The sequence below is a fragment of the Erinaceus europaeus genome, chromosome 7 (genome assembly GCF_950295315.1).
Source record: "Erinaceus europaeus chromosome 7, mEriEur2.1, whole genome shotgun sequence".
NCBI lineage: Eukaryota > Metazoa > Chordata > Mammalia > Eulipotyphla > Erinaceidae > Erinaceus > Erinaceus europaeus.
Genome location: NC_080168.1, coordinates 110,911,666 through 110,932,188, shown reverse-complemented (window position 1 = coordinate 110,932,188; position 20,523 = coordinate 110,911,666). Strand labels below are relative to the sequence as shown.

The window sequence follows — 20,523 nt, the reverse complement described above, 5'->3', positions numbered from 1 at the left end:
TCTCTAGGCTTTAAGGCAGCAGGAAGGCCTCCAGCTGGGAGTCCCAGAGCCAGGAACCCACCTGAGGGTGCAGGGCCAGCCACCCTCAGGGGCGCCCTCCATGACTGTCTCCAGACCAAGTGCTGATTCTCAGGCTGGCAGGCAGTAGATGGACTCTGGGACACTCACCACCTCTCAGAAGAGAGAAGCTGGGGACCCTGCAGCAGCCCTCTCTGTTCAGAAAAGAATCCCCACCTCAGAATCCACATGGGTCCCACATGGATGGCCGCCCAGAGCCCCATATCTAAAAACATATTCCTCCAGGACTGGTCCAGGCAGATGTGGATCCAGACCTGTGCTTGCTGGGGAAGACTGAGGGGCCCGGGGGAGCCTGGGGCTTCTGGGAGGAGGAGAAGGAGGGGGCCAGAGCCTTTGCAACCAACCAGGCTCTTCCTCCTTTTAGCCTTGACCGTGACTAGGTCTTTCTGACCTTGACATCACAGGGAACACAAGGAAGGGGGGAGGGTAGAAAGGCCTTGATCTTCCGGTGGTCAAAGAATGGGAGGGCCGCTGGCCCCCCTAGACGCGCCATCCCCCTTCCTGCCAGAGCCCGCCGCCTCTGTATACACAGAGGAGGTGTCGCCTGCAGTCTAGACAGGGCGCTAATAACGCCCATAAAAGGCGGCCTTTCCAGAGTGCTGCGACTGGGCTCTGCACGCCGACCAGGGCCGCTCCCTCTGCCTCTCACACCCCGCCCTCCTCTGATACCTCAACTGAGCCTGCGGGTAGCCTTGGGGAGCCCCCCATGGGTTTCTAGAGACTGAAACCCCCCACCCCGCACCCTCCTGAGCCACGCCTCCAGAGAGGTAAGTGAAGCCCCTCTCTCCCAGCCTGGGGGAGAGGAGTATCCCTCATTCCTCCCCACCAGCCGCGAAGGCCCACTGCCCACCCTACCTCAACCCACCCAGTCGCACCTTGAGACTGGAGGCTTGGATTTGGGAATCGGCTGGGTATAGCTGGGTGGGCCAGACCCCAAACAGATCTCAGCCCCTCAGTGGGGAGCTTGGCCAGGCTGAGGCCCCAATCAAAACACCAGCTGCCAGCCTAACTTGGGGTGCAGGACCACACCGGGGTCCCCAACCCACGCAGGCTGAGGACTCCGGGATACACTGCAGGAGCCAGTGGGTGTGGCGTGTGATGGGAGCGATTGTTTTGAACTCGTCCCCACACCTTTGCTGACAGCCAGTCATTCACCGGGCGGAGGAGATCCTCTGCTGGCGGGAGGGGGGAAATGTCAGCGCTGGGAAGGAGCTCGCCAGCAGGGCGGGAGGAGGGAGACAAGGAGAGGGCCAGCGGTGGAGCGGGTGCTGTCCCCGCGGGTCCCTGCTTCTTCCCCACCTGCTGAATGAGAAAGGGGTAGATGGGGGTGGGGGCAGAGGACCGGCAGAAGCTCTGGAGGAGGTAAGGACGCTGCTCACCTCAGGCTGCCTTTGTGAGCCAGTGAGCTGAGGCCGACCCCCACCCCCACTCCAGGTTTCTCCAAGCTCCTCCTCCCCTTCCTTCTCGTTATGGGAACTGGATAAGAACCCGCAAAAGGAGCACCTGGGGGAGGACACCCCCAGGCTTCTCAAGTCCTGGGCTGGGGAATTGGGAGGCCGGACGGGGTGTTGCAAAGCCGGGAGGAGCTCGTTCAGAGAAGGAAGGCAGGCTGAGCCCCTGAGCTCACCCCCGCCCCCCAGCCTCGTCAGAGCCCCGCTAGTATCCAAGCCTCCCAAGCCCCAGTGGTCCCAGGAAAGCGCCCTCTCCAGCCCTACCTGCCTCCCTTCCTCGCCTCCCCACCCCAGCCCCGCTCCTGCGGGAGCCTGACCTTGCCTCATTTGCATACGCGACAGAACCGCTCTCTGTTGGGGAGGCCGTGACCTTGAACCGCGCGCGGCGGCCTAGCGAGAGCGGCCCAGCGCTGGTGATTCCGCCCTGGGGCCTCGCCCCGTCGCCCCTGTCTTTCTCTCCGGGGGCCCAGCACCAGGCGTTGTAACGAGCTGCCTTCGCCAGCTCGACTGTGCGGGAGACTCCAACCCCGCGCCGAAGCCGCAAGGATGTGGGAAACCCGGAGACGCGGCCAAGGCGACAAGGCTGCACTGGGGCCGCGTCCTGGCCTCGGGCTAAAGAGCAGAGCGGGGCCGAGCCCGCGGTCCCCAGGCCAGAGGCCGGTCACCCCTGCTCACCCCGCGCTGCGATAGTGCAGGAGCTTCGGGCAGACTTGTTACGGGTTTCCTGGTGGGTTGCGAAGTGCCAGCGGCTTGGGCTGCTTAGATGCTGCCTCCCGGAACCCCGCGCTGCAGCTCTCCCGCCCCCAGGCCTGTGCTTTAGCTGCCTTTAGATGGGAAGCCTCGCACCCGAGCCTCCCGCCGGACCCAGGGACCCAGGCTGGGAGCCGCCGCCTGGGGTCTGCGACCTCGTGCCCCAACCAGCAAGGGGCCAACGCTGTGGAGCCTTAAAAGCGACTAGAGCTCCTGGGGTCCCCCGGGGGGCCGGGTCCTCGCTGCCGTGGGTGCATGGCTGGCCTGGAGGAGCTGGACGCCGACGCAAGTGTGCCTGCCGGCTCGGAATCTGCCCGGGAAAAGCGGGGTGGGCTGTAAGCTGGGAAGAGGGGCTTGTGCAGGCGCCCGCGCCTCCGCGTTGAAAAAGCCAGAGACATGTTACTATCTATCTATCTATCTATCTATCTATCTATCTATCTATCTATCTATCTATCTTAATGGGGTCAAATCGGTCTGGGAGAAGCTGCGGTTCTGGCCGAAGGAAACCCTCTCTCTACCCTCATTGCCTGGCGCTGCTTCCTCCACCCCAGGCCGATGCTCTAAGTAGGGTTGGAAGGGCAGTGAACAACAGCTCAGGGACTGAGGTTTTTTTTGTTGTTGTTGGTTTTTTTTTTTTTTTTAATCTGGAAAGAGATGGTGAGAGACTGAGACCTAAATCCTGCATCCCCTTGGCGGAGACTGAAGTCTCTGTGTATGGGGGTGGGGGGAGAAGCTGCTGCCCCACAAGTACTAGTGGTCCTTGGATAAGCTCAGCTTCACATCCCTCATGCCAACAATAGCTGGAGAGCTGGAGGCCTGGAGGCCTGGTGACCTCACCACAGGCGAAATGTTCAGATTTGAAGCAGCAACACTATTCAGGTCACACCTTGTTTAGCTTTATAACACCCTTCCCTTTCATTTGCTTAAAAATAAATGTTCAGTGGAGTTTGTGGATACACGTCATCTCGCACAAGGGGCATAGGCAGGATCTCATCTCGGCGGTGTCAGTCAGCGAGATGCTGTCCCTGCAGCTTGCAGCCCCTCTGTCATTTAGGCACAAAGAGGCCAATCTGGCTGCTCCTCTGCTTGGTGCTGGGTGCCCCATGCTGTAGTTCTGCTTAGAGCCCACCCCCAAGCTGGCATCGCCTTCTCTGTTCTGGCTCTTGGACACACCAGTGGCCCAGGCTCTTGGAGGTGGGAAGAACTTGGCCTGGTTGGGGAAGAGGAAGCAAAGGTGAAGGACCCTCCTGGAGTTCAGAGCTGATGGTTAGCCCCAGGCAGGGCAATGCCCAGGCAGACACTGTTCTGTGAGAGTGCACAGCTCTGGTTGGGGATATGAAATCACCCGGAGAGATATGGAATTCCAAGAATCTACATCTTTCTCTGTGGAGTCCTGCAGAGCAGTGAGAGAAGGAAGGAGAATCTTCCGTTGGGTTTCCGGAGTGCTTTTTGGTTGACTATCAGATATTTTACCTTTGCCGTCTTGGAAAGCTCTCGTGCGCTGTTGGCCTTACTCGATCTATTTAATTTTCTCTAAATCATCTGATATTTTTTCTCATATTAAGATATTCACCGAACAGTTTATCTCGTGTGCATCTTAGAGCTGGGCGCTGAATAAGAGCCTAAGACCATCACATAGAAATCCACAGATTTTTTTTTTTTTTTGTCATCTACTGGTCTCCACTGGGGTGCATCTAGTTTAGAAGGTTTTTGTTTTTGTATTCATATCAGTTTTCTTGGCGGTGTCCTGAGATCAGACTGTTTCCAGTTTCCCAGATGTCAATGAAATTCGCCCATGGCTGGTGATGGGTTTTCAGACTTCTCTTGGAAGGAACCGCCAAGCTTAGCATGATAAATATAATTTTTTAACACCTCCAACAAGACCACCCTCCGGGTATTACCTAATGTCCCAGCCTCCAGCTGGTGTGAATCTGGAGCTTGGGGGTCTTCTCCACCATGCCAACCGGGAGCCCCTCAGCTCAGCTGAGGACCCAGAACCTCTTGCTACTACAAAGATCCCAGCCCTTCTGGCCTCACCCCCCCCACCCCAGCAGTTACTGGGAAGAGTAGCAGCAACCCCCAGATTTTTCCAGAGCAGACAGGTCTACAAAACACTGGTTACCTCCTTCTTCTTCCTCCTCTAACAGTGAGTAGAAGAGGTGTGAGGGGATAGACGATGACCTCCAGCTCTGACCTGACATTGGCGATTCTCCTGGTTTTTCCTGGAGGAGGGAGGCCCAGGGTGTCCCCCGGATTCCTTCAGAAGAAGAGGGGGAGGAAGAGGACTGTGACTCTAGCAGTAGCAGGGCCGGGCGAGCTGGTAGCAGAGAAACCTGTTCTCACCCTACTTCGCCTCTACTGTAAATAAACGCGGAGCCACAGGGCTCATCCGTCTCCTTAAACAGCCAGTAAACTTTATATGACACGATATCTAATAGTAATTTATTGGGGAGATATTGTAAATTCCAACGGTTTTAGTTAATAAAGGAGCTAATTAAAAAGGGACGGGCTGTGCTCAGCCAGCTGTTGGAGAGAAGATAATACATCTGGGGGGGAGTGCTGGGTGCTGAAGCTCCTTGTGTGTGTGTGTGTGTGTGTGTATTTTTTGTATTTTTTCCCCTCTTGCGACCACCTCGCTCTCTGCGTTGGCTTTTATATGAGTAAAACCCTCGAGCGCACGCTGAACCCAGCGAATAAATCTGCCCCCTCGTTTCGCTCCCCCTGCCCCCCCTGCCCCGCGAGATGGAAGTTGGGGTAGGCGCGGGTTGAGGGGGGATTCTGTCCCCACCCATCCCCCCGGCGGGGGCGCCCACGTGAGCCGGGCGGCCAATGGGTGGCGGGCACAGGTTTAACTATGTTTAATGTCAGCTAGCAATAAAGTAGACGCCGCTGGTCGGGCCTCGCGGAAATGGGCGAGCATAATCTCCTGAACCCCGGGTTTGTGGGGCCGCTGGTGAACATCCACACGGGGGACACCTTCTACTTCCCCAACTTCCGCGCGTCGGGGGCGCAGCTGCCCGGGCTGCCGTCGCTGTCCTACCCGCGCCGCGACAACGTGTGCTCGCTGCCCTGGCCGTCGGCGGAGCCGTGCAATGGCTATGCGCAGCCCTACCTGGGCGGCCCGGTGCCGCTCAGCCCCCCGTTCGGCCGCACCTGCGAGCTGGCGCGCGTGGAGGACGCCAAGGGCTACTACCGCGAGCCGTGCGCCGAGGCGGCCGGGGGGCTGAAGCGCGAGGAGCGCGGCCGCGAGGGGGCCCCGGGCGCGGGCTCCGGGGCCGCGCTGCTGCCGCTCGAGCCGTCGGGGCCGCCCGCGCTCGGCTTCAAGTACGACTACGCGGCGGGCGGCGAGGGGGGCGCGGGGCCGGCGCACGACCCGCCCTCCTGCCAGTCTCTCGAGTCCGACTCCAGCTCGTCGCTGCTCAACGAGGGAAACAAGGGCGCCGGCGCGGGGGACCCTGGCGGCCTGGTGTCGCCTCTCAACCCTGGCGGCGCGCTCCCGGCCAGCGGTAAGGCCAGGCGGCGGCAGGGAGTCGGGTGGGGTGGGGTCCCTATAAATATGTAAATGTCCCCATAAAAGAACTGCGGACATTCCCCTTTTCCTATGCCTGAGGCTGGGGCCGGAGAGCTCTGAGTCTTCCCCAGGCGTGTGTGTGTGTGTGTGTGTGTGTGTGTGTGTGTGTGTGTGTGTTATTCCTTGCACCCTTTCTTCTAAGAAAGTCCAGTGGGATGCGGGTCTAACTCTTGCCAGGGTCTTGCTAGCTGACCAGGAGTCCAGTCCTGTGTGTGTGTGTGTGGGGGGGGGTGTCCCAGAAGCGCTTGGGGAAGAGGGCGGGGAAGGAACATGGAAGAGTAGGGAGTGCTAAAGTGGGAAGTGGGCCGGGGAAGTAGAGAGCTAGACTGATAGGCGGTGACGTGGGAATGTGGAGGATGGAGGATGGGAGAGAAAGGAGCTGGAACTAGGCAGTTAGACCTAAGTGAAAGGGGCTGGGGTAAGGCTGGGGACAGGGGTCTGCCTCCTCTCGGTCCTTTGGCCAACCCTGCTGGTTCCTTTCCACCCAGGCGCGCCCTGGTACCCGATCCACAGCCGCTCGCGGAAGAAGCGCAAACCTTACTCCAAGCTGCAGTTGGCGGAGCTGGAGGGCGAGTTTCTGGTGAATGAGTTCATCACACGGCAGCGCCGGAGGGAACTCTCAGACCGCTTGAATCTTAGTGACCAGCAGGTCAAGATTTGGTTTCAGAACCGGAGGATGAAAAAGAAAAGACTTTTGTTGAGGGAGCAAGCTCTCTCCTTCTTTTAGGAGACAAGACCAGGGCACCAGTCCCAGACTGAGCCTGTCTCTGGCAGAAAGCAAGGGGGGCCCTGCCTGGGACACAGGCCCAGCTTAGAATGCTGCCCGCCCTCCCTGTCCGGCAGGCCCTCCCTGGATGTCCTCTTGTCTGTTTTGTCTGTGGTTCCCTTCCACACACCCATTGCAGGCCCTGCCAGGTCCCAGAGAGAAAGGAAGAGCCCATCCTGGGAGAGAGGAAAGCCCACAGTTCAGGTGGGGATAAGGGGCAGGGAGCAGAGAGTGCTGAGAGGCTGGGAAGCTGTGGGTTTTAGGTGGGAGGAGGCCTAGGCCTGTGACAGCATCTAGAGGGGATACCACCTAAGGTGGAGCCCCTCCTGTCACTTTCCTTCCAAGATCTGAAGTCTGTCTGTCTCCAAAAGAGTGAGAGGTGAGAGTGGAGGCCATGGGACAGGGCTCCCCAGATGGTAAGAAGCTGAGACAGTGAAGGAGGTGGGGGTGGTTAGGAGCATGTGTGATTTGGGAGAATGCATTTTGGCCAAGTCCCCTGGGCGCTGAGTTCTAGGGAACTCAGAATGGGCAGAGGAATGGATGTTGGGCCAACCAGGCTGATGACAAGGTGGTCTTTAGCCTTCTGGTCCCCAGTTCTCCCCCAATTCCCCTGTGCACCCATATCCATATAGGTGTGCTGCCATCACTCCTTCCGCCTCTAGGCAGCTGCTGGCAGGGAACCCCCACCCCCACCCCCACCCCAGAGCTGAGTGGAGACAGCCTACTATTCAGTATGCACTCCAGGCACCCCCACCTGGCCCTACCTGGAAGCTCTAGGGTCTGTGAAAGGAGTTTCAGAATGTGAAACTGGCCTAGAGAGTTTCTGGCAGCTGCTGCAGTGGCTGCTGATTCTCCCTTCCCCTCTGGCGTTCATGGTCATGGCTGGAGGCTGTACTGATGTAATTTATGGGAATTCACCTCTGAAGGGGCTTCTGGCCTCAGAGGCTCCCCACACAGCCTAGGTTTCCCAGGCTGGTGACAATGAAGGAGGGGGATGCTGCAGCCCCCCCATCTTACTCCTTTCTTTCTTTTACTCACACCCCCAATCCACAACCCCCCCCCCAATATCTCCTTTTGTTTTGAGATCCTCTGCCTCCCAAGCTGGTGAGCCACTGAGTTAGAGGACCAGAGTAGAGGGAGGCTCTCAGCCCCAGAACCCGGTGAAGAGCAGAGAGTGGCTGCTCCATCCCAGGGCCTTTGATTCCTGGTTCTCTTGGAAAGTAGTAGCCCCAACCCACAGATAGACCACCAGGCTGCCTCAGGAGCCACCTTCCTTCACTCCCCTTTCTTCTATCCCCTCCAGTCTCCCATCTGCTGGCCCACCCTGGCCCTGGCCCTGGCTGGGGGCTAGAAGACAAGAAGTAGGGTGCTGATGGGAGTGAAGACTAATCTGGACAGTGTAGAGCTGGCCTGTTGGTGGCTTGGAGTTGGAGTTGTTCTCACCTGGGGAGCATCTCCCCTAGCATACCCTCCAGAAACAGTCTCTAACTCACCCACTCCAGCACATGCTTCAAGCCCCTGTACAGGATTGTGCAGAGAAGGGGGGCAAACACATAGGTGAGCCTACACAGCACTGTGCCCACTTGTTCTCCCATTGCAGCCCACTCTCCTTTAAGCTGGCAGTCCCCCCCCCATACAGCCCTGCAGAGTGACTGTACAATCACACTCCCCCACTTCCCCTGGACTCCTGACACCCGACACTTCCCTATTCACCTCAGCTTGGTAGAAACCACAATGATTCTAGTTGCCTGCACTCCCTTTCTTTGCCTGGTGAGCCAGAGAGGCCTCCCCCCACCACTGCCCTTTGGGGAGCCCCCCCTCTCAGCCCCTTTTGTGACTTTGGGTGCTTAATTGGAGTTCTCCTACTCTAGCCCCCCCCACACACACACACACAGCCTGCTAGAGAAGAAAGACCAGAAAATGCCAACAGGGGCGGAAGGGTGAGGGGACAAAGATATGCAATATTCTCTTCCTGTTGCTTTAAACTTGACTTGTGTGAACTTCTCTGTCAATCTGTGTCCTATTCTCTGTGTGCTGCTAGAACCCAGTGTAGTCCCTGTGGGGTGGGGGGGCACCCTCCCCAACTCTCCAGTGTGCCCTCCTGTGCAAACGTCTGTCTCTAGCACGTTCTCCCATTGTATAGTTCACATACAGAGTTGCCTCATCATATTAATATCAATAATAATATTAAACCATGACTGGGTGATGATGTGTGTTTTTTTTTTTTTAGGAAAATGTCAAAACTCATACCTCCCCCTCCCCAGCATGGTCTCTTCTGCCAGAAATACACAGGCTCACCAGCCCTCTAGCTCTTCTCTTACTTGATATTCTCTAGCATAGGTGGATAATAAAGATAACAGATGCCTGTTGGTAGAGAAAGAGCAGTCAGGGCCACAAGAGGTAGAGGAACAGCCAAGAGAGCTGGTACTGCGCTGTCTCCAGTTCCAAACAATTACTAGCCAATAGAAAATTGGGAGAAGGTAGATTAGAGGGAAGGAGAGAGAGAGCTGAAGATTTCAGTCCTTGAGCATTAAAAAAAAAAAAAAGTACAGTGTGGGCAGCACCAAAGAGGTTAAGAGCAGCCTGGGGGAGGGGAGAGGTCTGAGGTGCAGGAACTCCACAAGCTAAGCTGGGGCTAGAGTTTAAGAAGATTGGAGCTAGGATGGGAGAGTGTCCCTGGATGAGGCTAGGCACTGGAGGGTCCACTCTTCTATTCCATCACCCTAACCCATGGCATCACTCTGAGAGCACATCCAGTGCATTGTGTGTAGCAGGGCAGAGGGCTAGAGACCTCCTGTAGCTGGTGAAGTAGGATCCATTGATGATAGAACACTGGGAGTCCCAGGTGCTTGTACCTCCACCCTGTCCTTCCAAATGGGGCACCCCTTCTTGGCCTCCAAGCTTGTGCCTCTGGTTCCTGGGTTTCAATCATGGAGTACACCCCCATCCCATTTCCAATCTACTCCCTGAATAAGAAAGACCCCACTGAGCCCAACCTTAGAGCCCAACCTTAGAGCCAGACTTCCTACTCTCCCTGCACAAAAATATTTATTTCTTCCTTTTCTTATTTCTGCAGCTAGAAAAACTAGCAAATTGAGACCAAATACCATTCTTTTTATTCTTTCTGCCCCTAGTCCCCAGATTGGGGGGGGGGGGTGAGCAGGAAAGAAATCTCAAGCCTTGGAAAAATCCTTGGGGTGTTTAAGCAGAAGCCCCCACCCTCACATTTGCTAAGTGCAGCTGAAGTGGGAGACCAGTTAGCTCCTGGCAGCCATATACCAAGGGAGGAACTTGGTGACTTGTCTGAATAAAGGAGAAGGGTCGAAATTTATTGGATTCAGGCAAGACTACCTCCACAGGTCTCTTTAGGAGGGTTCCAGTAGTAAAGGCATTGCTGGCTAAAAAGAAAGGAGGGGGTTCAGGGACATCAAGAAAAAATCGGCCTTGGTTTACCCCCTTGGTTGATTTATTCTGAAACCTTATAGTTACAAGAGAGTTGTGCTTTGTTGGGTTGTGTCTTAGAAGGTTCAGAGACCCAAGAGGGAGGGATTCTGCCAGAGAGATGCTATAATCTCATTACGATGATTAAAAAAAAAAAAAAAGCCTTAGGCTTCCAAGCCAGAGAAACTCCCACTTGCTGTTGGTGCCCAGACAAGGTCCTCCAAGGCTCAGCCCCCAGACCCTGGTTCCACTCTGCCACATGCTGTCTGGTTCACTTCCCCCAACCCCCCAGCAAAGCAATCAGTGTTCTTAATGGAGTCTCTCTGGAGGTGCAAGAAGAAGGGGGTAGAAGTTTCTGCATGATTCTGGTAGAAAATAATCTCGCTATTGTGTGCTGATATGTTTATACCATCCAAACCGATTATGAGCACAAGCATGGCGGATTATGTGCCCAGCCATACCAGTGCTGGCTGCATAGACAGCCCTGTGGCCGCTGGGGCGGTGGGCCCAGCTGCCTGGGTTCTGAGGACGCTGATACAGCGGAAAGTCGGGTGCCTGGATCCCGGACTCCAGTCCGCAGACAAAGCAAACTCCCAGGGGCCTGGGGTTTCGGACAGGCCAGAGCCCTCGACCACTCTGCATCTCCCAGACCCACCAGAGGACCTGAAATTGGGCCTCGGCCTGAAAACACTAGCAGGTCCACAGGCCCTGGACGACTGCGCGCGAGGTGGGCTGCAGACTCCAGAGTCCCGGCCTCACAGAGGCTGAGTCCTGCGTCCCAGCCGCCGCCCTCTGCTTCTGCAGCCCGGTCGGGACGCAGGGGCTGGTTTTCTGGGGAGAAGCACCCCCCACCAAGCGCCCCCCTTGTCCGGCCAGCAGCTGCAGCCTGCGCCGCGAGGCGCCTGCCAGAGACCTAGACAAAGGCCGGCCGCTAGGGATGAGCCCGCGCCAACAGCGCCTGCTTCCACGCCCACCCGGGCCCCTTGGTGTCCCGGTCTGGCGAAGCGGCCCTGGGACCTTGCTCGGTGCCCGCGGGCTGCTCCAGGGTTCCCAGGGAGTGAGCCGCTGCTTGCAGGCCCGAGGCCTAGCCGCTCCCTGGGCATAATCACAGGCCGCTGGCCAGAGGCCCGCATGACCCCTGCTGGCCCGAGCAGTGGAGGCCGCAGGGGCTTGAGAGCCCCGAAGCCAGGGGACACCCCGTGAGCTCACTGGAGATCTTCTGGAGACGCTGTGGGGTCCCAGGTGCTGGCGCAGTGGCTGGAGAACTGGAATTTCTCCCCTGCGTCCTCCCGGCTTGCTCCCCGCAACCCTGCCCAAGGTTCCTGCAGCCTCCCGCAGTCGCCGCCCTGCAGCCGCGCAATAGCGGACACGGCTTGGAGAGCAGACAAAGTGGGCCCATTAGCCAGAACGCTCCTTGCCGATCGGATCATCGGGGTAGGTTCTCTTCTTGAACCCCCAGCTGCTCTTCCCAGGACTCTGAGACCTGCTTTCACTTGGACAGTTTCTTAGAGCAGGCCTGGAGATGGACCTTCTAGAACAGGTCTGTGGAGGGGACCCCCAGGCAGTTCTTGCTGGGAGACTTTCCAGTGAAAGGTGCACAGTTTACACCAGAGCAAGTGCAGCCTAAGCCACAGGGCGGCATGACCAATATATTGCTGCAAATGTGCTGGTAGCTACAATGCATGCACATTCTGGACACTAGATTGTCCTAGAAAATACACAAACAAAAACACTTTTAACCTACTAGGGAGAAACTACACATAGCATCCAGCACATGTAAAACCCACTGACATATACCAACAGTACACTTGCATGTACTTTACACAAGGAACATGCAAACCCAGCTCTATGTAGTTCCATGGTGTCTCACTCTAGGACATATATTGTATGTAAGGAATGCATCCAGAGAAATCCACATTTTACAAAAGCAGAGAAAATATGCTCTATGCATGCATGAAGTGTGTAAAGATAGACAGTAATTGTTTGCATATATGCTGAGTGTAAACACTGAAATCCATTCTTTGGGTTTACATTTTATTGTGTTTATCATACATGTTTCTTGAGCAATCTTAAAAGCAGTAGCGGAGGCATTGGCAGTGATGAGTTCCTTCAGTTGAGCCTGTTTTCTGTCCTGTGTTTCTATTATTTCTGGCTTCCAAACCCCCTTCGGCATCTACACAGATCATTCATATGAGCCAGCTCCTCCGATTCCCCTTTGTATCTCTTGTCTGAAGTCAAGTTCTATATTGAGAATACTAAGCCTTATTTGCAGCAGGACCATGCCTGCATGGAGTTAGCATCATACAATGGGGCTATGATCCCGCATCTCTGAATGTTTTTCCCCCAGATCCGATGTAAGTGTGTGACAGTCACTCTAAGATGTCCGCTTAGGAGTGAGGGGTGGGGGAGAGCAGAGTAGCCTCTCTCACAAACAGACTGGTTCTAGGGGCTCTGGAGAGCTAATTCTTATTTGAATTTTTAAATTTGGTTCTTCATTCTTAAGTGTGGGGAGCAGCCCTGCTTCCAGTCACCCAGAGCTGAGAACATGTTACACTACCCTGCTTCTGGGATCTGGTTCCCAGCTTCAACCTTGGGCTGGGCAAGTGTGCACACAAGCTACAACAGAATCCACACCCCAGGCCTTCTGAGAGGTTAAGACAGGACAGCTCCAAACACTTTCTGGCACTGAGCTGACTCTCTTTTCACTCCCTAAAAATCAATTCTCCTTAAGTCTTTCTTTAGCAGCACCACCTGCTAAGGGAAGAAATCTTTGAGAGGCGATGCACTCCCAGCCAGCTGAGAATTTTCTTCTGAGTAGGTAGGTTCTGTGTAGACTCAGCCATATTTTACTGTCCAAAGGAATCAATTAATTAGTGCCTCGCCAGCCCGGTCCCCCCACCAGCCACTGCTGCCGCTTGGCTGAGCAGGAGAGACTGAGATAGATGTGCGTGGCCAGCCCGCTGGACTTGTTAACAAGCTTCATCATAAAGATGAAGATGATAAGGAGAAGGGAGAACCCTCATAGCCAGGGGCAGGATGGGGGGTGCTTTGTGAAGGGCCCAGCCTAACTGCCTGGGACCTAGCAGCCCTGCTGGGGTTCAGGCAGCATTCCACCCTTCTGAGGGTGTTCCTAAAGCCACTCCGATAATTTCTTCTTCAGTTCAGTTCCCCTGAATGCACCCTCTTCTTCACCACACTACAGTGATAGCAATGTAATGAAAACACAAAAACCTCTGTCCCGGAGCACTCTTGTCTGTCTGGTCCTCCGCCACCCACAGCCTCCTCCTTCCTCCACGCGGTGTTCCTTTCCATGGCCCTCTGCCGCTCTCTTCTCTCCTCTCGCTCTTTTTCTGACTTCACAGTTGCCTTTTCTACCAGGTTGGCGCTGGCGCAGGCCCCAAAGAGCTTGTAAAAAAAATAATAATGCAAACACTCCCTGGTTATCTTGCTATGAACAGGATGAACAGAATGAACATTCCCAGATAAACCAGCGGAAGTGGGGGAAGTCCACATATGTAATTGCTGGTTTGGGTTGCAGCACTTAATTCTGTTTATCCCCACCAATGTGCATACTTAACGAAGAGATATTGATATTAAAGGGCAGGGGGGAATTAATTTTACTTTTATAGTCATCTATTAAGAGAAAGAGATGATCTGAGTCTCCTTTAAAGGGACCAAAAGAGAAGGAGGGAGGGAAACAGAAAAAGAGGCAAAGGGAGAAATATGACTGAAGGCCGAACAAAGATCTTTGCCTGAAGAAACAATGTAACACTAGACAGAACTATAAAGTCTGGGAATGTAGGAGCAGGGGGACTCTCTGGCTTCCCCCATTTGGAATCCTGTCCCCTACACTTCCTGCTGAAACCCCAACCCTGACTACACAGTGGTATTCAAGGAAGAAGTCATGCAATTATCTGGATAATTGTAGGGGGAGAGAGAGAAAGCATTCCCTTTTATTGTGTGTGTCTGTGCAGAAGAAGTGGGGGAGCGGGTGCATTGTATATAGAGGAAGATGAGGTGCTAGGCTCTCCCAATATCATCCTGTTCACTGTAGCAAGGTGACTTCTCAACCCCAGAGGTCTTGGGCAGACAGACACTCACCGATTTCAGATTCCAGAAGACAGTGAAGATGTCATGAAGCTCCAGTTTCATTTTCTAGGATATTTGCTCGATTTGACTTTGTCTGCATAGACCTGCCTCATCTAACATTATAATTATAATAAGAACGTGAATAATAGATAATGACAGGGGTGCTGATAATTTCATTTATTTTATAGCCATACAGGATATGGTTAGAATTACTGTCAGAGACTCCACTGGAGCCTGGGAGGCAAAAAGTCAGGCCGGCCGGGAGGCCATTATGAATGTGCTTCTCCTTACTTGTTTGTATGTGTGATTATTATTATTCTTTTATTTAACCAGGCCACTGATCAGCTCTGGCTTAGGGTGGTGTAGGGGATTGAACCTGGGACTTTGAAGCCTCAGGCATGAGAGTCTTTTTGCATTGCAATTATGCTATCTACCCCTGCCTTGTTTGTGCATTTTCAAAAACTCTTAATTGTATAATTTTTTTCTTCAGATGTCTTTTTAAATTTTATTTGTTTGTTTTTGGATAGAGACAGAGAGAAATTGAAAGAGAAGGGGGAGATAGAGAGGAAGAGAGACAGAGAGACACCTGCAAACCTGCTTTGCAGCCTGTGAAGCAACTCCCCTGCAGGTGGGGAGCGGGGGGGGGGGGATTTGAACCAGGACCCTAACCGGTCCTTGTGCTTTGTGCCACATGCACTTAAACCGCAGCGCTACCGCCCGAGACTCCCTCTTCAGATGTCTTAAGGGCAATAACTAAGACTTTTGAGGTCCAGTGTGCAGAGAAAGCCAAACAGTAACTTGTTACTCAGTGTCCTCCTTAACCTTCTGCTTTATCTTGGGAACAGTAGTTTCCCTCCAAGTGCCCTCAGTAATCAAGGGCCTAGCCCTTTCTTTAAGACCAAAGGGTCTTAGAAACTGCTAGCAGGTGAGAACTGTGAGAGAGGACAGGGTCTTGCCAAAACCAAGTTCATTGTCATTCCCACTAGGCACTAAGCACAGTGAAGCCTCCTTAGAGCCTGAACTGGCTTTCTTTCTCCAGATCTTTTTCCTCGGGGACACCTGGCTAAGGGCAGAATCAGACTAAGATTGTGGTAGTCAGTGGGGTGGAGATGGGGGTGGGGTAGAGCCTAAAACATTTTTCTTGTTTCCAGGATTCAAGAGACCAGAAGGCTGCCAAAGAAAGAGAGAAGGGGGGGGGAGGGGTAGGCAGGTAAGAGAATCCAGGGAAACCATGGATAGGAATAAAAGGAGTGAGTCAAAGAAAGGAGGCAGAAAGAGAGGAATAAGAAAAAAAAAAAGATGAAAGAAATAAAGAGGAAAGGGTGGGGGAGAGAAAGAAAGAAAGAGGCGGGAGGGGGAAATGTGGAGAATAAAAAAGGAGTGAGGTTTGAAAGAGAAAGGAAGACAGGAGGCAGAGGCAGGCACTGCAGACTTGCTGGCTGCCTGCAGCGGCCTGGGTGGGCGGGGTGGGGGGCGTCAAGACAAAGTGAAGGTCAAGTTAGCATCGTACCTTATAAGGAAGGCGCCGATCCTCCATTTCAGCCTTTCTTTCTACTGAGACGTGGCCATGGGATTTCTGGCCTTGTAAACACAGGACTCCTTGGGGTCTTAAAAAGAAAGAAAAGACCCCCCTCCTTCCTTTATTGGGGGCAAGCTCGCTGGCTGGGGGAAGCATCCGAAAGAAGTCAACTAATGAAGACTCGGGAAACTTTTCTTTCTTTCTTTCTTTCTTTCTTTCTTTCTTTCTTTCTCTCTCTCTCTCTCTCTCTCTCTCTCTCTCCTCTCGCCAGTTGGGGCCCCCTCCCTCCTCCCTCTCTCCCTCCCTCTTTCCCTCCTCTCTCCCTCCTCTCTCCACCCAGACGCCTCTGTTTCTCTCCGTATCTCTCAGTCTTCTGCCTTTTCTCCCAGCTATGATTTGGGGCTCTTCACTCCCTCTCCCCACTGCAGACCTCTAAATCTGTCCCCTTCCACCAGGAAGCTGAGCAGGCTGTCAGGACTGGAGAGAAAATTAAGCTCACAAAGAACAGTTCCCTCCCAGCTTACATGTCTGACTAATGAGACTGCCTTCAGAGCACAAGGCGGTGCTCCCGGTAAGGAGGAGAGGTGAGGCAGGCCGAGCAGGAGCAGGGAGGGCTGAGAGCAGGATACTGGTGGTTCTTGCTGAGATCTAGAGGCAGAAAGAAGGGGTGAGAGGCTCGAGGTTTGGGGGAGGCCTTTAAATCCTGAAGTGAGTGAGCAAGTGAGGGCTGCTGCAGGAGTGGAGACAGGAAACTCAGGGACCAGCTTCTGAGGCTATGATCTGTGGTGCTGGGCCTAGGCCTTCACTTCCAGAAACAAGTCGATTAGGTATTTGTATTTGTGGGTCTCGGAGGTGGGGGAGAATCCTGGGAGGAAGGGAGAGACAGAGAGGAAGGCAATGCAGAGCAGCCCACTGGAGGGAGAGAGAGAGAGAGAGAGTTCTCGGCAGAGGGGAGCTGGGCAGGCACAGCTGAAGACAAGGGTGGGAAAGGAGCCTGCGCATGAAGAAGAAGCTTTTTAATTTTTTTAATTAGAGGGGGGAGAGGGAGATGGGGTGCCTGTAGATGGCTCACTTTCTGTTTCCAGGACCCCACAGATTGTTTTTTCATCCTCTGTAGTTCCAGAGCCCTGGCCTAGCCATTGCTTTATTATTTTTTTTAAGGGAGTAGTAATGGCAAGACAGAGAGAGGGTGACTCCCAAAGCAGCAACAAGGATGCTACTAGTTAAATCTGCTGCTCCTAAAATTCCTGCCGCTCCTCTGGAAACCCAGCCTCAGGGAAGGGGATACCCTGGCTGGGAGTGTCCGAGGGGGACTAGGGGCCTTCAATGGACCTGGGCCCCAGGTGAGAGCCATCCAGAACTCAGGGGTGGCTAGTGGGGCTCCCGGGATTCGATGCCTCCAGCACTCCCCCCCACACACACACACACTGACACTGCAAGCTCATGAGGAAAAACAAAAGGTCAGCGTTTGATAGTTTTTGCTGGTGTTTAAAGGTCCTGACTTTCAAAACAGCTTCTGACCCTGAGATCTAAGGAGCTGAGCCATTTCTCCACCAGAGGTAGTCTGGGCAGACTTACTGCTCTGCTCCAGGGGGTGCAGGGTGGCTTGGGTGAGGATTGGGGGGTGTTGTCGGGATGCCCATTTGAGCTTTATCTAAAATTATTCAGAGGACATTGTAAAGGGTGAGAGTGGACTGGGGTGACCCTCCCTGATGTGGTTCTCAACCTAGCAGGAGGAGCCCTGGGAAGTGAGAGGGTTTATGAGTTGGGACATTCCCCTTCAGAGTGAGAAAGATGGGGCCAGTCAGACCTCTACTCCAAATCCATGCTTCTTGTGTTTGTGACAGAAATTCATTTGTAGCCACTTGATGACTTAAGGAGCTAGTGAGGGATGGAGAGAGCCAGGCCCTCTGGTGAGGATGGGGCCTGAATGGTGACTTTGGGGGATGGAGGAGCAGGACTAGAACTCTATCACCCAGCTACTTTCCCTCAGAACACACACACACACACACACACACACACACACACACACACACACACACACAGGACTGACTCCAATATTGAAACACACCAGATGATCTGCTTCTAAAGGACAGGAACAGGCCAAGCGGATGCAGGTTAATAAAACCCGAAAAAACCCAGACAGGAACACTTAAAATGTCCCCAGAAACAAAGCACTCCGTGACAAATCCTCACTCCACACACCAGGGCATGCACCAGAACTCTCGCCCAGGAACCCCTTCCCTGCTCAACCCCCCATCCTGGGATGCTCCTGTGTGTATGCCCCCCCTGCACCAAGCATAGAGGAGTCTCAGACCCATCCTCAGAACCGCAAGGGATGCAGTGCAGAGACCAGCACTGGCTGCAGAGACACCCTCCCTCCATCCCACCCTCCCAAGTCAGGCTCCTGTCTCCTGAGCCTCCGTAATGCACAATCCATACCCAGAGATAAAAGTCTAGACAATAGACGGCTGTTTATGACAACGAGGCTCTCTAAGTTCGGGCCAGGTGATAAATCTCTGGCGAATCTTCCTGTAACTCAACTTCTGGCTGTAGTGACTGGAGAACCTGGGAGACCGCAGAGTAGAAGGCAGCATGAAGGGAGATTTATAAATCCTGAGCAGAAGGCGGCTGACATCCCTGGCTGGGAAAGGGGGCCAGACCACTCTGTCCCCGCACTCGCCCCATGCAGCGCGTGTCCACACTGTGGGAGCTGGTGCTCTGGCTTCAGGGCTTCAGAATGCAGGCGAACAAGTGGAGGACTTCCCAGCACCTAGGCTGGACTCGGCGAATGGAGCTGGTGGACAGCGGCTCTGGAGACTGGGACAAGCCCACCAACCACTCCTGCTGGAGCCAGAGGGTCTTTATCTGTTAGTGACCAGAATCTTCTTGCTATGTGTCACCTGAATTATTTCACCTCTGAATTATTTCAACCCAATCTGTCTCTGTCCTCCCCTCTCTCCATCTCCTGCTTTTTCTTTGGATAGACAGGCTGTTTGTTCCCTTTTGCATTTTCAACCCAGGAGTCTGATTACAAGCAAAGAGTCACTGAAGTTGATCTCATAAAAATGCCGAGAGCTTACTTTGATCTGTGCGGACTGGGTCCCAGCCTAACTAGGCGCTAAACCCCGGGGAATGAGTGCTGGGGCCAAGCGGGCTGTCCGCTCTGCAAGGCTGGTCTGAGATGGGGCACCCGCCTGCCTGCCGCATGCACAGCCTGCCCTGACAGCATGTGTGTGTGTGTGTGTGTGTGTGTGTGTGTGTGTTTGGACAATTGGGTATGGATGGAAACCATGGCCCATTGGTAGTGGCTCCATTTCCAGACGACTTTAAAGACATTTCCTTCATTTTAGAGCATTTGGTGAAGGGGCCAGTGAAACTGGCTCGTAAAAGGGGACTTTTATGGGGAGAAATAGGGTCGAGTTGCTAGCCTCCCAGGACAACCCCTCCTTGAAGGAAGGTTGGTGGGGTAGTGAGGGAGAAGGGGGGCTGCTTTTCTGCCTCCCCCCTGTCCAGCCCAGGGAGGACAGCAGCCTCTGAGGGGTGTCTTCTGCTTAAGCAACCTGACTTGGAATTTGGAGCTTGGACTAGTGGCTGGGTTGAAGAGTGATAGGCTGTGGGTGCTAAGAACTAGCACCCCACCCCCTGCAGCTCAGTGGCTGGGGGCTGGAGGTATGGGGTGTAGGATAAAGGACTAGCCTGTGAATCCTACTCTAAGGGAGGAAGAATGTGACCAAAAAAAGAAAAGAAAAAAAAAAAAAAAAAGCCCAGGGCTCCTCTGGGCCAAGTGGAACTGCTGAGGGGGTCCTGCACTCTCTGCTTATCTTCTCCCAGACAGGAGCTGAGCTCACAGCATCAGCACACTAGGATTGTAAGATACCCCCCCCCTTTCTTCTCCCTTCTGGCTCGACATCTGTGTGGCACCCTTTTCTCCCCACCACAGTCTGCTCTCAGGACCCTGTAGCAACAGAAGGCGACAAGCCCCGGGGCTTTGGGTGTGGGTGCCATGCTGGGGTTCTGGGAGACACTGCCCCTCTTTTAAGCAGTGTCTGGTGTCTGTGGAAGGAAAGGATTCTGGGGTCAGTGATGACACTGACTAGAGGGCAGAATTAGCTGCTTGAGCTGCCCTCTGGCTGTCCAGCCCTGTAGGATAGTTACTGAGTGGCTGAGAACCCCAGTGGGGTGGTAGGGGGCGGTGAACCCCTCCAGCAAAGGAGCTTAGGGGAAGTCCGGGTGGTGAGATTTGCCAAGATTTTTAGGGGGTTGTTTGGGGCCACAGATAGGTCTCCTGGCAACAGAGACATCCATGGTCTGGGGTGCAGCCTGAGGTCCCAAGTATATGGCTCAGAAGACAGGGTGCCTTCTCCCCAGACCAGCCAAGTTGACTGGAGCCCACACACACCTGGGGCATTAGGCCTTTAATCAACACCTCCCTGATATCAGCTCCCGGTGCCTTTGCTCCTGACCCCAGCAGCAACTTTCAGCTGCTGGGGATATTTTGCAAGCTGTTGACAAAATTAAAAGCCCAAAAGCAGAAGGAAAAAGAAAATCAGACTTAGTGCCTTCCTTTTAGGAGGAAGGATATGCATTGTCCCTGCTGCACATCAAGTCCTTTGACACATTTTCTTGCCTTTTTCTTTTCTTTCTTTCTTTCTTTTTTTTTTTTTTTTTTTTTTTTTTTTGTTGTTTGTTTGTTTCAAGGAAATAGAGCCGCCAGAGGCTCCTTGGAGCCAGGTGTGTCACTTTTATGGTGGCCCCAGCATAAACTTTGGTGGTCAAATTCAAGTGCTCAGACCCACAGCTGTCTCCTCACGGGAAGCACACCCCCGTCCTGTCCCATGGTGGGCCTGGCCCTGCA

At 54.1% G+C, this 20,523-nt stretch overlaps 1 protein-coding gene across 3 annotated transcripts; it reads left to right on the top strand.

Annotated features, from left to right (window-relative positions):
- The first annotated feature begins 524 nt into the window (after positions 1 to 524).
- HOXC12 (homeobox C12) lies at positions 525 to 8,822 on the top strand. Of its 3 annotated transcripts, none has more exons than XR_009550833.1 (2): positions 525 to 845; positions 6,339 to 6,475. XR_009550833.1 is itself a non-coding variant. In XM_060195214.1 (2 exons), exons 1-2 carry the CDS (start codon positions 5,188 to 5,190, stop codon positions 6,575 to 6,577), a joined length of 837 nt encoding a protein of 278 aa, XP_060051197.1. In that variant the 5' UTR covers positions 5,173 to 5,187; the 3' UTR covers positions 6,578 to 8,822. The 3 variants fall into 3 exon arrangements, 1 of the variants encoding a protein (XP_060051197.1); XR_009550834.1 differs by lacking the exon at positions 525 to 845 and adding an exon at positions 1,250 to 1,440 and having other exon boundaries at positions 6,339 to 6,430; XM_060195214.1 differs by lacking the exon at positions 525 to 845 and adding an exon at positions 5,173 to 5,785 and having other exon boundaries at positions 6,339 to 8,822.
- The last annotated feature ends 11,701 nt before the right edge of the window (positions 8,823 to 20,523 follow it).